The sequence below is a fragment of the Coenobita brevimanus genome, chromosome 67 (genome assembly GCF_032717465.1).
Source record: "Coenobita brevimanus isolate Jiangsu-jjx chromosome 67, ASM3271746v2, whole genome shotgun sequence".
Lineage (NCBI taxonomy): Eukaryota > Metazoa > Arthropoda > Malacostraca > Decapoda > Coenobitidae > Coenobita > Coenobita brevimanus.
The window spans coordinates 31,272,316-31,286,754 of record NC_137020.1 but is presented as its reverse complement, the minus strand read 5'-3'; the positions used below and the strand labels follow the sequence as shown (position 1 = coordinate 31,286,754).

The 14,439-nt window shown below is 41.4% G+C and overlaps 1 protein-coding gene across 1 annotated transcript; it reads left to right on the top strand.

Moving 5' to 3' along the window:
- Window positions 1-2,833: 2,833 nt before the first annotated feature.
- Window positions 2,834-12,512, top strand: Pex7 (peroxisomal biogenesis factor 7). Its single transcript, XM_080276927.1, has 7 exons — window positions 2,834-2,984; window positions 3,999-4,165; window positions 6,957-7,070; window positions 7,410-7,518; window positions 8,528-8,724; window positions 9,283-9,368; window positions 10,580-12,512. The coding sequence occupies exons 1-7, from the start codon at window positions 2,834-2,836 to the stop codon at window positions 10,797-10,799; spliced, it is 1,044 nt and encodes a 347-aa protein (XP_080133053.1). The 3' UTR covers window positions 10,800-12,512.
- Window positions 12,513-14,439: the final 1,927 nt, after the last annotated feature.

Genomic DNA, 14,439 nt, shown 5'->3' with positions numbered 1-14,439 from the left:
ACCATATCACAGAACACTATTTTATTAATGGGAAGAAAATTACCTTAGCAGCAACAGTTAGGAGAAAGTGTGAATCTGTGGACAGGTTGGGTGGTGCAGGTGTTGATTGTATTGTACCTGTTTTGATGCAAATTTTCCTAAAATTGCTCTCTCTCCATCTTTATTGCTGAACAGCAACAAGAGATTAAAACTAAAATGTGATGCTGGTCATGAAGAAGTGCTATGGAAAGGAGACAGTTGTAGCACTGTCCGTTCTGTCATTGAGCTATGTGAAATAAGCTGCAAATGATGAAAATTTAGGCCTGGTTAAGGTAAGACGACTGCAGTGGGACTGATGTGTACGATGTTTGAGGGTGATAAGAATGATAGATGTTAGTAAGTAGAAGAGTAGCAGCAATTGACAAGGTAATGACAACAGTTGCCATGATGATGACAGTCAGTGACAGAATGACAGCAAGTAATTAGGGGTAATGACAGCCAGAGAAAAGGTAATGACAGCTAGTGACAGAATAACGACAGCCAGTGATGGTAATGAGTCAGCGACATTTGGGGAGCCAGTGACATGGGTAATGACATCCAGTGACAGGTGAGGTCATGACAGCCAATGACAAGTGGCACAGTGACAGCCAGTAATAGGTGAGACTATCAGTTGATGACAGGTGGGGTAATTACAGCCATTAAAGGTGGGATTATGACAGCATTGGCAGAGCAATGATATTAAAGCAGCAAGTAAGAGCGGTGGGATAATTTCAGCCCGATGAAGTATTCTCTGTCATTTTGGCTGACGTCAGATGATTTTATTCTTCTGACGAGAAACCCCTCCAGGTGAAAAGTCCAAAACAAGATTAGTGAACCTCTTCAACTTGAGGACTTACTGTATTTTGACTAATGCTTAACAGTTTCAATCAGCCAAGACCCCTTGAGGTAAAGGGGTCCAGAGAGACAGAATGTAGAATCAAAGCCAATTATATAAAGAAATAAAAGCTAGTAGCAAAGGAAATGGGATAAGAGACATTGGCCCAGTGAAATAAAAGCCAGTATGATACAAAAATGAAATAACGGCAGTGGCTGCGAGTGAAATAGCCTGCTGCGGGGGCGAAAACATGGTGCTAGACCTGCAGGAATAAAAACTAGGCATAAATTAACCGCAGAACAACCTTACTTATGCTGTTCTGTTATGACTTTGGTGACTAGCTTCAGTGTGGTCATCGTCAGTGTGCGTGTGAGTCTCATTGGATGGTACAGAGGGGTATTACAAATGTACATAATCATAAAAAATATGCTCATAATTGATCTGGAAAGCATCATGAGCATAGAAGGAAATTCAAGATGAGGTAAGATGGCGCTCATAATGCGTCATGGGGGTGGAAGTAGTAGCTATCGAGTTCTTTATAAAGGCATTTGTTTTGGTCCGTGTTTGGGTTTCGCACACTGAACATCTCGGCTGTCAAAGATTTGTTTTTGTATTTTTATAGCGGTATGGTGTGTTTTCACTCAGTCCAATACAGGTCACTTGGGCCTGGAATTAACCTTGATCTATTTTATTTATGCTAAACTCTGTATGAGGAAGGTGCAACGATATGCACTTGTCGAGATGGTTTCGTGTCGGTTTGTTTATGATAGCTTGCAAGAAGTGACAGGTGTTGATTACGGTGTAATTCATAGGTAGAAGAAGAATCCATATATTTATTTACCAGTGGATAAGACCAATAAACAAGGGAATGTAAGGCCTTTTCAAGAATAAGCCAGCAGTCCCCTTCAAGGTATTAATTGGTTAGTATGAGTCTAGATGATTTCATGGCTGACATCCTTGAACCTCTTGAGATTTTGTGTGTATGTTACAGTATAAAGTTTAGAACCAGTGATCTTAATTGTTTTCATACTCAGTGGCCTTTTAACCTTCAAGTAGAGGGTAATGAGAACCACCAGATATAGAATTTTTTCATTAACCTAAGTATGCTGTTATAGGAAACTAAAATTTGTGCCATTTAATATTTACACCTGCATATTTGAAGACCTAGGGTGTGCATGCCAGTGAAGCCTTTACCTCCCAGTGAAGGCAGAGTTACTCACTAACAAAGGCAGTTTTCCATTTGCAGCTCATACTCTGTTTGGTGATAAAGCTTTTATTTTTTTCCCTGTTTTTTTATGTTTCATGCAATTTTAGACTCCATTTTAGCAAGAAATGACTTTTTTTTTTTTTTTTTTTTTTTTTTTTTTTTACATATACCACCACCCATTCATGGTGATAATGGGGAATTGGTGGGAGCCAGCTTTAGGGAGTATGGAAAAGCACAACTAAACTAGTAACTTCCAACAAGTACATTTAGAAGCTGCACATATAATGCCATAGCTATGTGCCATCACAGTGAGTAATAAGTTATCTGTCATGACAAACAAAAGGAAGGAAAAGTATTGGCAAGTCAACATTACTGGTCACAATTTTCTAAAGTTTACTCTGGGTCTTATAGCAAAAAAGGCATAAAAAATACAGGAACCTCTTGTAATGTGAACCATCAGTACATCATGAGATCTGATGTACATACAGTGGTTTTCAGGATGGGTTAAGGGTAACAGTGTGAGGATGTCTGCTGGTAGGGGAAAAAACTATCTTGTGATCAGTACTCTTTTATTTTCAAAATACGTGAAGAGTAAGAATGTGATGCCTGATGGTGGTGGGGGTACTGTAAAAACTTGTCATGTGAATAGTACTGTACTGTCTTATTTTCAGAATGAGTGAAGGATTGGGATACAAAGATGTCTAATGGGGATGAGGTGTCTCATAAATGGTATTCCTTTATTTTCAGCATGGGTAAAGGGTGAGGACACAAGGATGTCTGGCGATAGTGGTGGAGGTGGTGGTGGTGGTGGTGGTGGTGTGCGTGTGCTGTCAACCCCTGACCACCATGGGTATAGCCTCGCCTTCAGCCCCTTCACTCCTGACCTCATCGCTGTAGCTGCATCTCAAAACTTTGGACTTATGGGTGAGGCACAGGGAGGAATACCGTATCTGAAAGTCATACAGGATCTTTTTAAATGTCATACGGGATCGTAATCCCTTCACTTCAAAAACATGTTTCTCATTTTAATCAGGGAACCACCAGATGATTTTATTCAGCAATGGAATGTCCTCCAGTAGTGCAAGTTAATGAAAACTACATCTAACCAGTGTATATCAGAAAGTCAGTCCTAAGTTAAATAAAATCATATGGCAGTAGCTAGAATAAAAGAAATACTGGTATGTCACTTTACTGAAGGGGTTAAGAGAAGAATTAGATTTTGACAAGGAGGATGTGAAATCACACCTAAGCTGAATAAAATCATCTGACAGAAGTAAAACTTAACCCTTTAGATTGCTGAGGTTCCCATAACAGAATAAGGTCATTTTTTGGTAACCAGAATGGTAACAGTTGTACAGTAGCCAGTAATAGTAGTAGTAGTTGCAAACCCAGCCTCATCTGCATGTGAACCCAGTGGACTGCAGGCTGAAGTTGCCCCTCTCCTGCGGCCCACCATCCACCTTTTAGGGGGAGAGGGAGGGAGTTGAGGGATATCAATATTACTGAGTGGTGGAGTTACTATGTTATATCAGTGTCACCATATGAGGCATCTCTCTCCAGCACTAGTAGCTGGAATGATATACAGTCATTAAGTTAAACCCAGCACCCTCATTTTATAATATTTCTCACATCCTTAAAATGTTTTTTGAAGACTTTTGTAACCTTTAGAGGACAGTAAGATGTTCCTAGACCAAATATCTTATATGGCTACAGTAAGAATAAAATAGTTTATGGCTCTCACATTCTGAATAGCATTTATCAAGCCTTAGATAATTCCCAATTAAAGAGAATTTTATAATGACTTATATGAAACCTAGATGTTAACTTGTCAGCAACTTAAGAATGAAACAACTCAAAATGAACCTGACAACACATAGTAGACCTCGTGATCTACAGGTGCATGTAATTAATTCTCTACCTTCACTTTGACATGTACAGGAGGTGGGCGAATATTTGTGTTGTCGGTGAGTGGTGGTCAGACAGTGAGCAGTGGAGGGTGGGGGTCTGGCCTGCTGGATGTGGCCTGGAGTGAGGCAGCTGAGGGAATGCTGGTGACAGGTGCTGGCGATGGATCTTTGCAGCTATGGAACACCACCAGTCCACAGGTACAAATGCGGACAGCTGAAACTCCTACACCCTCATTGATTGCTTATAGTTGGCATTCCTGACATAGTAATTTATGGCTGAACTTCTTGTGAGCTGATGTTTCTGATGGTTGACATAGGAATTTGTCTGTATTTTGGCTCAGTTTTTAATTGTTAGCTAAAAGTACTACCAGCTTGAAAGTGGGAGTGTAGTGGGTTCAGTAATTTGCAGTAAGACAGTACAGTTCAGTCACTCAGATCCAAAATACTTGGGTCCAAAGACTTCATGGATGGAAAATTTTGGAATTTAGAATCATATGAAAATTAATGAAAAAAAATCACATTATAAATTGCCTACAGTACAGTACTATCTATCTATCTATCTATTGCCAGATGCCTCAATCCCGTTTGGGGTGGCCACAAACAAATCGCCTCCAAGTCGCCCTGTCCCCCGTCATTTCACTGCCCTGCTCCCAACTCACACCCCCCTCTCTCATATACCTCTCCACCCCATCCCTCCATCTCATCCTCGGCCTCCCCCTCCCTCTTCCCTCCTCCACCTCACTCACATACACTCTCGTCGTCAGTCTTTCACCCTCCATCATCTCCACATGGCCAAACCACCTCAGTGTATTCCTCATAACATTTCCTATCACATCCACATCCACACCACAACGCCAGTACAGTACTGTTAGCTGTAAATACAGCTCCTAGTAATACAGTAGTGTTTATCTGTTAATATATGCTCCCATGGAAAGATGTCTTCAAATATGAACTGATTGTTTAAGGACAAGGGATATCAAAACCCTGTCACATAAAAAAGTATCTTGGAATGTGGAGGATTTAGAAACTGGATTTTTAGATGTGAGAGTTTGCACATTGCCTCATTGACCGTCATACATGATAAGGTGGTGGGGACCCTACCTAGTTACATACCTATAGCTTGTTGTGTTTCCCACATCACTGTAATGTATCCTTTTTATTCTAACCTGGCCTAAAATTGCCATCGCCTCCATCTTCGCTGCTGAAATGCAACACTAGATCAATACAAGGATATGATGCAAGTTATGAAGGAATGCCATGGAAGTGGTATAGAGACCCAGTGTTATTTGTTTCTCTCACAGAGCTACATTTACCCATCAGCTCCCAGAGTTCCTGTGCGATGGATTTTGCTGGATGGGTACTATGTGTACTGCCCTCCACTTGTCGGCTCATAGTCGCAAGGCTCACGGGTCCCTGCCCTGGGGTTCCCTTCTTTATTAACATTTGAAAATGCCCAGTTCCGTCCGTAGTTGAGGACACTGGGCAGAAATGGGTTAAATAAGCTTCAGAAGGATTAAAATCTGGGCCTAGTTAGAGTAAAAACAGTTTTATAGGTATCTTTTCAACTGAGGAGGAGGGGGAGACCAAGTATGGGGTGGGGGGATGGAGTGGAGAGATATTTGAGGGAGGGGGTTGTGAGTTGGAGCGAGGGCAGCCAAATGGCAGAAGACTGACCAGCATGGAGGGAATTTGTTTATGGCCACCCCATGCGTGATTAAGGTGTCTGGCAGTAGATTGAGAGATAGACAGTGATGTTTCTCCATATCTGCAGTAAAATAATATGGTTGCAGAAAGAATTTTCAAAAATGTCATCATGAAATTGGCAAGTGGTAATATGAATAAAAAATATATATATATATACTGAAGAGTTTAATACAAAAAATGACAAAAACAGTTTTGTAAATGTGGTGTGTGTGTGTGTGTTATTACCTAATTGTATCCTTACAGGAATGAGTCAAGCTCGTACTGTCCCATGTATTAAACCATTTTTATCACACAAATCCTTAAAGTTATGAATAGTTTTGGCACACACTATTTCATTTGGTAATGGATTCCATTGATCAACTGCCCTATTTGGGAAACTGAATTTCCATACATCATTGTCACCCCTTTTAATGCAGTTTTTTGCCGTGTCATCCTGCTGATGCCTCCCTATAGGTTATATACTCATTGATGTCTATTTTCTCTTTCCCTGAGATGCATTTATATAGCGTATTCATGTCTCCCCTTTTCCTTCTCTCCTGTAATGTTGGTAGGTTCAGTTTTTCTAGTTTTTCTTCATAGCTTAGAGTGTGTGTGTGTGTGTGTGTATGTGTGTGTGTGTGTGTGTGTGTGTGTGTGTGTGTGTGTGTGTGTAGAACTCAGTGCAGTTTATATACAGTATTAGTAGTGCATGTCATATATGTAGATGTAGAGGAAGCTATACTCTTTTCACCTTAACTTAGCCCAGATTTTCATCCTTTCGTAGCATATTTCATATAGCCTACTGGCAGAATAAGACAATGCTGTGGCTCTGCGTTCTTTCAATAGCACATTTTCATGACTAGCCTAATATTCTAGTGTAAATCTATTCCTACAGCTCAGCATTTGAGATGAAGAGATAGCAACTTTTGGCTAGGTTAGAGTCAGAAGGATCAGAACACACCATTAAGAGTGACGACCCTTACTTGTTAAATATGCTTATATACCAAGAGGTGACTGAGTTTTTTTTTTTTCTTTCTTTTTTTTTTCTGTCACCAAGGGAATAAGGCAAATCATCATCATCCTTACCCTTTTACCTACCTAAAGATGAGGTGAGGTAGAATTTAGAAACAAAAAGGGAAGGTACAAAATTGAGAGACGTATCAGTATCGTGCCTGGTGTAATGAACCACAATCATTCACTCACTCCTCAAGTCTCTAGATCATTTCCCTTAAATATATTGGACAACAGTGGTATAGGAATGGGCTTGTACATTTCAAAAGAGTTTATATAGACTTGGTTGTTACAGGCCCCAGTGCAGGTATACAGAGAACACACCAAGGACGCATATAGTGTGTCATGGAGCCAGACCAGAGACATCCAGCACTTCGTTTCTGCCTCATGGGATGGTACACTCAGAGTTGTGAGTTTCCTCTGTGGCTCGAAGTTAGGATAATGAAGGCTGTGGTTAGTTTGTATATATAGTGCTATAGCCTTGGATATAATGTGTATGTAAATATATTTTTTCCTCTTGAACCAAAGTTTTCAGTGATGAGCATTTTCTTAACCACATCCTGTTTTCTGTCACAACTTTGATTTTGGGTGCGCTTATGCAGCGTTACTCCAGGTTTCATTGATATAATATTACAGCAACATCTCCAGTATTATTCAGAGTGACTGTATTCAGAGTGACTGTATGACAAAAACCCTATGCTATATTGAACTACCCCACAGCAACTAACATTGCCTTGTCTGTTATCAGTGGGATCCAAACCATCAGTCATCAGTGCGTACTCTGGTGGATGATGGGAGTTTAGTTTACCAGGCAGTGTGGTCACCATATCTCCCAGGCTGTGTGGCTTCTGTTGCAGGTCAGTAGCTCTCTCTTGCCTCTCCCAACATACCTCGGATCTTAACCCTTTCCCACTTCGGCCCAAGGACAGTGTTGGAGAGGGGTACATTCTCATGATGGCACTGATACCTGCCCAGTTACGTAGACATTCCTCATCTCTTCCGTATCCATCAAAATATGGGTGGTGGACTGCAAGAGCTTAAGCCAGCTCTCTACCAGATTCACATCCAGATGATCCTGGGGCTACAACAACAACAACAACAACAAAATAGAGGATGTAGTTTCTGTATAATTTTAGCTGGTACCAGACAAGTTTCTTCATATTAAGAGAGAACCCTTTTAGCCCAAGGATGTATTATAATATTTTACTGCTGCCTCCATACTTTTTTTTCACCTTGGGATAGAACGTCTTTGGCTGAAAAAGTTCATTGTTTCAGTACAGTTGTGGTTCATTTTAGTTTATTCTTGCTCTCCTCATTAATAGAGAACTGATGATATGAAGAAAGAGGTCCGTCTTAAACTGAATATAATTGTCTGTAGGAGGGCAGAATGAAACAGAAAAGTCATCATGATTGTTATTGTTGCAATTTTAGGCTCATTTGGATGTAAACCCAGTGGACTGCAAGTAATCAGCCACTTCAGCTGGGTGTTCCCAGATGTTTATTGTTGAAATTATGTTGAAGGATTATCAGTGTTGTGATAATGTGGTACATGAGATGAATAAATGTGTTGTGGTATGTGGGTTGCATTGTACTGTAAGATGTATTTTGTGTTGGTACTGAAGCATGGAGGGGTGATGGCCTCATGTTTGGGTATGTCATGATTGTATAGGGGGTTTATTCATACACTTATCTGCCAAACACATGTAATTTTCAAGGCTGGCTCCTTTCTAAAATAAATAAAAATGTCTGCAGATAATGAGAATGAAATAGAAAAGTCATAATCATTGTAAAGGTTTTAACTAATCATTCTCAAGGTTTCAGCTAATAATATTTTTACCTACCAACTAATCTCCCTCAATTTTCCAGGTGATGGAGGTCTTAGAATATGGAACACTCGGGGGAAATCCAGTCAGCCAACCTTAAAAGTGCGTGCGTGTGATGGTGAGGCCCTGAGCTGTGACTGGTGCAAGTACAACCAGAATATTATTGCAACAGCTGGTACTGACCGAAATATTACTGGGTGGGATCTCAGGCAACCCTCACAGCCAATATTTGTGCTTTCGGTGAGTTGATGGATTAAAAAAGGATAGATCACAACACTTGTCAGTTTGTACTCTTGGCCATCACCCATCTCTGCTTCAGGACCAACACAAAATACACTTCATAGATAATTAACTCTACCGTTGTTGTAATGCAGCCCCTTACACCACAACACATCACATTATCATATCCCAGTTTCCCCAGATGTACAGATTAGGGCAAAAATTCACCCACTGTCCTTATGCATCTCCATCACACTTAGGACATGTCCATTACTCTCCTCCCAGACACATTATAACACAGAGCATCTTTTAAGGGCATGTACGTCACCTACCATCCTGACTTATTAAATCTGATAGTATCATCTGTGGCCAGGGAAACATACCGAGACACTCAACTTGGGAATATTAGTCAGCAGAGGAAAGTGAGAAGTAGAAGAGATAGAATTTGGAGCTGATTTTTTTGAGGGGGAATATTAGGTAAAAGTTTGACCTTGGTAGTGATGAGTATGATTTAAATATTAGAAAATTAAATAAGCAGATATAAGATTTCAGAATTGATTATTTTAACATGTGCTGCAGGGCCATGAGTATCCTGTACGCAGACTGAAGTTCTCATCCTTCTTGGAGAGTCAGCTTGCATCAGTGTCCTACGATTTCACTACAAGGTAAGTTGTAGATGCTGGAAGGACATTGCTGGAGTGGAGAGTCTGAGGTATGTCAGACTAAAGTTTATCATCAGCAGCAACACAGCAATAATGACTACATACTGAGGTTGCCCTTCCCTGGCAGTCCACCATCAATTTTTTGGAGGTAGAGAGTTAATGCCACCATGTAAAGGCATCCCCATCTAGCACCAATGATAATGGTGTTGTTGTTGTTGTTGGTGGTGATGATGATGGTGGGAGTAGTAGTAGTAGTGCTGTAATAGTAGTAGCAGTAGTGGCAGTGGTGTTGGTGGTGGTGGTGGTGGTGGTGGTGGTGATGGTGGCAGTAGTAGTAGTATTGCTGTAATAGTAGTAGTAGTAGTGGCAGTGGTGTTGGTGGTGGTGGTGGTGGCAGTAGTAGTAGTAGTATTGCTGTAATAGTAGTAGCAGTAGTGGCAGTGGTGGTGGTGGTGGCAGCAGTAGTAGTAGTGCTGTAATAGTAGTAGCAGTAGTGGCAGTGGTGGTGGTGGTGGTGGTGGCAGTAGTAGTAGCAGTAATATTGTAGTAGTAGTAGCAGTAGTGGCAGTGGTGGTGGTGGTGGTGGTGATTAGTAAAGCAGAACCTTGAACTGCAAATGTAACCTGATATATCAACAGTGTGCATATTCCTATACTTCAGCATGTTATGGTTACTGACATTTTCCCTCTGAACACAGACTATGTGACTGGACTCTGCCTCACCCCACCTGGGGATGGGAAAGGAGGTTTGGATGATGATGATGATGATGAAACATGAAGAGAGTTGCTGCTGCTGACTTTGCCTATAAAACTGATATGCTAGTTTCATTCAGTTCGCAGTCCCAGCCGTAAGGAGAAATTTGTAGCTATAATACTGAACACATCACTGACTTGTAGGGATAATTGCCTGTGCAGTGTTTCTGGTGAGGTGGAGGGATGGAGTGGAGAAATACATGAGAGAGGGAGGTTTGAGTTGGAGAGAGGGCAGCCTGATGGTGGAGGACAAGGTGACAGAGGTGATATGTTTATGGGGACTCCTTCTGGGATTAAGGCATGTGAGCATTGGTAGATAGCTGAAATAGGTAGTTAGATAGATAAATACTGTAGATAGATAGAGAAGTAGTCAGATAGATAGATGGATAGGTAGGAATGTAGGAAGATGCAGATAGGTAGATAGATAAAGCTGGTCACTGAATATTTTCCCTGGAACCTCAGGATATGGGACCACAAACAAGCCTCTGTAGCTGGTCAGTCATTTCAGCGCCACACCGAGTTTGTTTATGGCGTGGACTACTCCCCCCATGCCGCCCTGCTGGCTGACTGTGCTTGGGACCAGAGTGTGGTTGTGTACGACCTCTCACACATCGCACCACCACCACAGCAACCACTGGAACCACCACCACCACCACCGCCACCACCACCAATGATGTCGTGACTGCTGATTGTGGTTTTGGGTGCTGTGTTGTTATGGTATAGTTTATTTTTACAGTAATTCCTTATATAACACAGAGGAAATAATTACAGCCAAGCCTTTTGTGTGTTATAGAAAAACTTCTATCCACCCATTGAATTGAAATTGTGGTGGAGTAGCACACACTCCTCTCCGACTCAAGACTTTATTAGCCAAGTCATACATTCAGTTAAATGAGGGGTAAGAGGTGTGAATGTTGAGGGTGGGGTTGTGAGAGGCAGATAAAAAAGTCAGGGATGAGTTCTTAGAGTGTGGCCTCAGGGAAGGACTGAATAGAGAGGCAGCTAAAGATCAAGCAGCATGGAGAGCTGCCATAAGTTTACCAAGGCCGATGCATGCAAGCATGTTGGAGCTGTATAAACAAAACATAATGAAATGGTAAAGCTCTGCTCAGCATAGGAACACTTTCCATATTACACACTACTGTTCATTGTTAACTGATCACGATTGGGGTTCAAGGGTGTGGGCAGATGCAGGTTACAGGCGTATTAACCTCAAGATAGTACATTTCTTTAAAATGCTTTAACACAGTAATTGCAGATATTCAATTACATCACATCCATCAATAATCCATTCCTTTTTGGACCCATCAGAAGCACAGTGACTCAGAGCCAGGCCACTGGTCTCACTAACCCCGAGTGGTTTTATATGAGCACTGAACCTCAGTAACTCTTGGATACAAACCCTTATGGGCCAGTTCTCAATGGAGCACCATAGCTCACTAGACCACCAGACGTTTGCAAATGTGAATATGATTTTTTAAAATACAGCATTTGAGAAGAACTGGCTAGAGGAGAGGGAGAGGAGGAGGGGGAGGGAGACCAAGGATGAGGTAGAGAGATGGAGTGGAGAGATGTATGAGAGAGGGGTGTGTGTGGATTGGAGGAGGGCAGGCAAATGGCAGAGGACAGGGCGATGTGGCAGTGATTTGATTGTGGCCAACCCTTGCTGGATTAATGCACCTGGTAATAGGTAGACAGATGGATGGGTTTCAAAAGAATATAACCCTTTCATAAAGCAGTTTCTATTGAACACAGTAGGTTGTAGGAACACATCTTCAGCGGTAAGAGAGGAATTGCTGTACTGTAAATGTATGTATTATACTCATTTTACTCTAACTTGGCCTAAAATTGCGACCAATCCATCTTTACTGCTGAGTTGCAAGAATAGACTTGCATTAGAATTTGATTCTAGTCATGAAGATGTGTTATGAAAAAGATATAGAGCTGTACCGTTGTCTTTTTCTGCCATTGGGTTACATGGAGTAAGCTGCAAAATTATGATACTGTAATTTGGGCCAAGTTAGTGTGAAAGGCCTATACCTTATTGTATTTATCCCAACTCCCTACTTTTTAAATAAACTTAGGAATGTTGTTTTGCACTGAAGGGTTTAGTGAAGGCTGTATCTAACCCCAAGAGGCTTATTGAGACTTGAACGTAGTACAGCAGAATACAGGATGAAGCTGCCCTTCTCCTGCAATCCACCTTCGCAACTACTGTATATCCGAATGGTATGACTATGCTTTGACATTTCTGTGCATTGTATGCTATTGTACACTGACACTGCTGTGCATTGTACACTATTGTACACTGACACTGCTGTGCATTGTACACATGTACACTGACGCTGCTGTGCATTGTACATTGCTGTACTCTACAGTGAGTGTAGAACAAAACCCCCAGCTAAGAAAATAAATTATTTATCACTTTCTTTCCATTTTTATGGTAACCTATCCTTTGGTGGTAGGTGGTGGCAACCATCATCCAGTTACTTGATGTAGTGCTGCCAACTTCTTCCTTTACTTTTATTGTTCTTTTTTCTATATCTGCCCTCCTCTCTTCCTGTTTCTCCCATTCACACTGTCACTTTGTATTACTCATCTTTCTACTGTAGGCAACTGTACACTGAATGACAAGCCTAATGTTTTCCTGTAACCCAGGAAACCACTTGCAATGCTGGGTGGTTAATCATATAACTAAAAACTGGAGTGATGTGGAGTCTGCTATGGTGCCCCTGTTGGTGGAGAGAGAGACAAATATGGTGTCCATCATGGTGCCAAATCTCCATACTCTTTCTCATACCTCGCTGCAGCCAAAACAGTGCAATAAGTCATACAACAGACCAACAGTTGTTGGATGCTCTTGGCAAAAAATAAATTTAATAATATGATTTGCAACAGTGTAAGAGTCTCAGCTTGTACACTAACTTCATTTACTTGTGGGTAAGATAATTGTTTAGAGAGAAAAAAAATAATGAGAAATTCATAATCTGCATGAAGTGGTTAAGGATGTATACTCATTATGGTTTCAACTAGTGGAAGTCTCTCTCTCTCTCTCTCTCTCTCTCAGGAAACCATTAATGCACTAGGTGGTAACTTTATAACCACATGACACCTGGTAATCAGATAGGTTAAGGCACTTCAGCTAGGTGGGGTCCACGAGGGTTTGCATCCAAGGACTGCACAGTGTCACACTGGGGTGAGAGAGGCAAGTCACCTTCTCATGAAATGTTGGTAATGAGTATAGCCAAGCCTTGGGTCACTGTGCTTCTGGTGGGGTGGAAAAGGATTGGATGATGAAGCTTATAAATGGTTTTTCCTGTGAAGTTACTCTGCCAATTTTCCCCATTAACAGTAGTAGTACAATATAGTAGTAGTAGTAGTATCAGTAGTAGTTGTAGTAGTAGTAGTAGCTGTAGTTGTAACAGTAGTAGTAGTAGTAGTAGCAACCCCAGACTCATCTGAACAACAGTTACATGAACTGCAGGATGAAGTTGCTCTCATCCTGCAGTCCATCCTCCTCCTTTTGGGAGATAAGGAGGGAGTTGAGGGACATTTGCATAAACAGGCAATGGAGTTGCCCAGGCGTCTTGGTGAAGGTATCCCTCTCAAGCACCACCAACTGCATTTAGGGAAAAAAAAAAAAAAAATAGTAAGGATGGTCAGTACAACCCCATGAAGTGCTGTGATCCAAGGGCCGGATCTGCTTTCAGATTCATGATGATCTCTCTCATAACTACATTTTGCTTTTCTGGAAAGAGACACAGGCCCTAGATGTGGAATTTTTGAGAATATAAAATGGAATACATTGATAAGGTTTGAACATTCACAAAGAATGCACATGTGGCTCAATCGGTAGAGAGGTGGCCTGCAGTCCTTACGGACCCAGGTTCGAATCCCGGCTGGGGCAGGGAACAGTTTAAGGATTTGAATTTCATTAAATCAGGCTTTACTGATCTACCAGAAGACCCGCCGACATGTCGTAAAAATACCCCCGCTAATACCAATACACCAGTCCTGTATGAGACAGCCCTAGCATGTATTCAATATGGACGGTGGGTGTTAGCGCCGAAGTGGTGACATGTAGAGGTGTATGGTATGTAGGAGGACTGCTGAGCCTTGATAGCAGGCTGTGAAGCCTATGCCCAGAGTCGGACACATAAAAAAAAAAAAAAAAAAAAAAAAAAAAAGATAGGATGTCAAAGAAAGTTTGTGAAAGTGAAATTGAGGGTAGTGTTGGCAGAGGCAGACCTTATGTGGTATGGAACGAAGTAGAGCGGTTGTTGAGCTACGTTGGTCAGTCTGGCTGAGCAGACCTATCAACC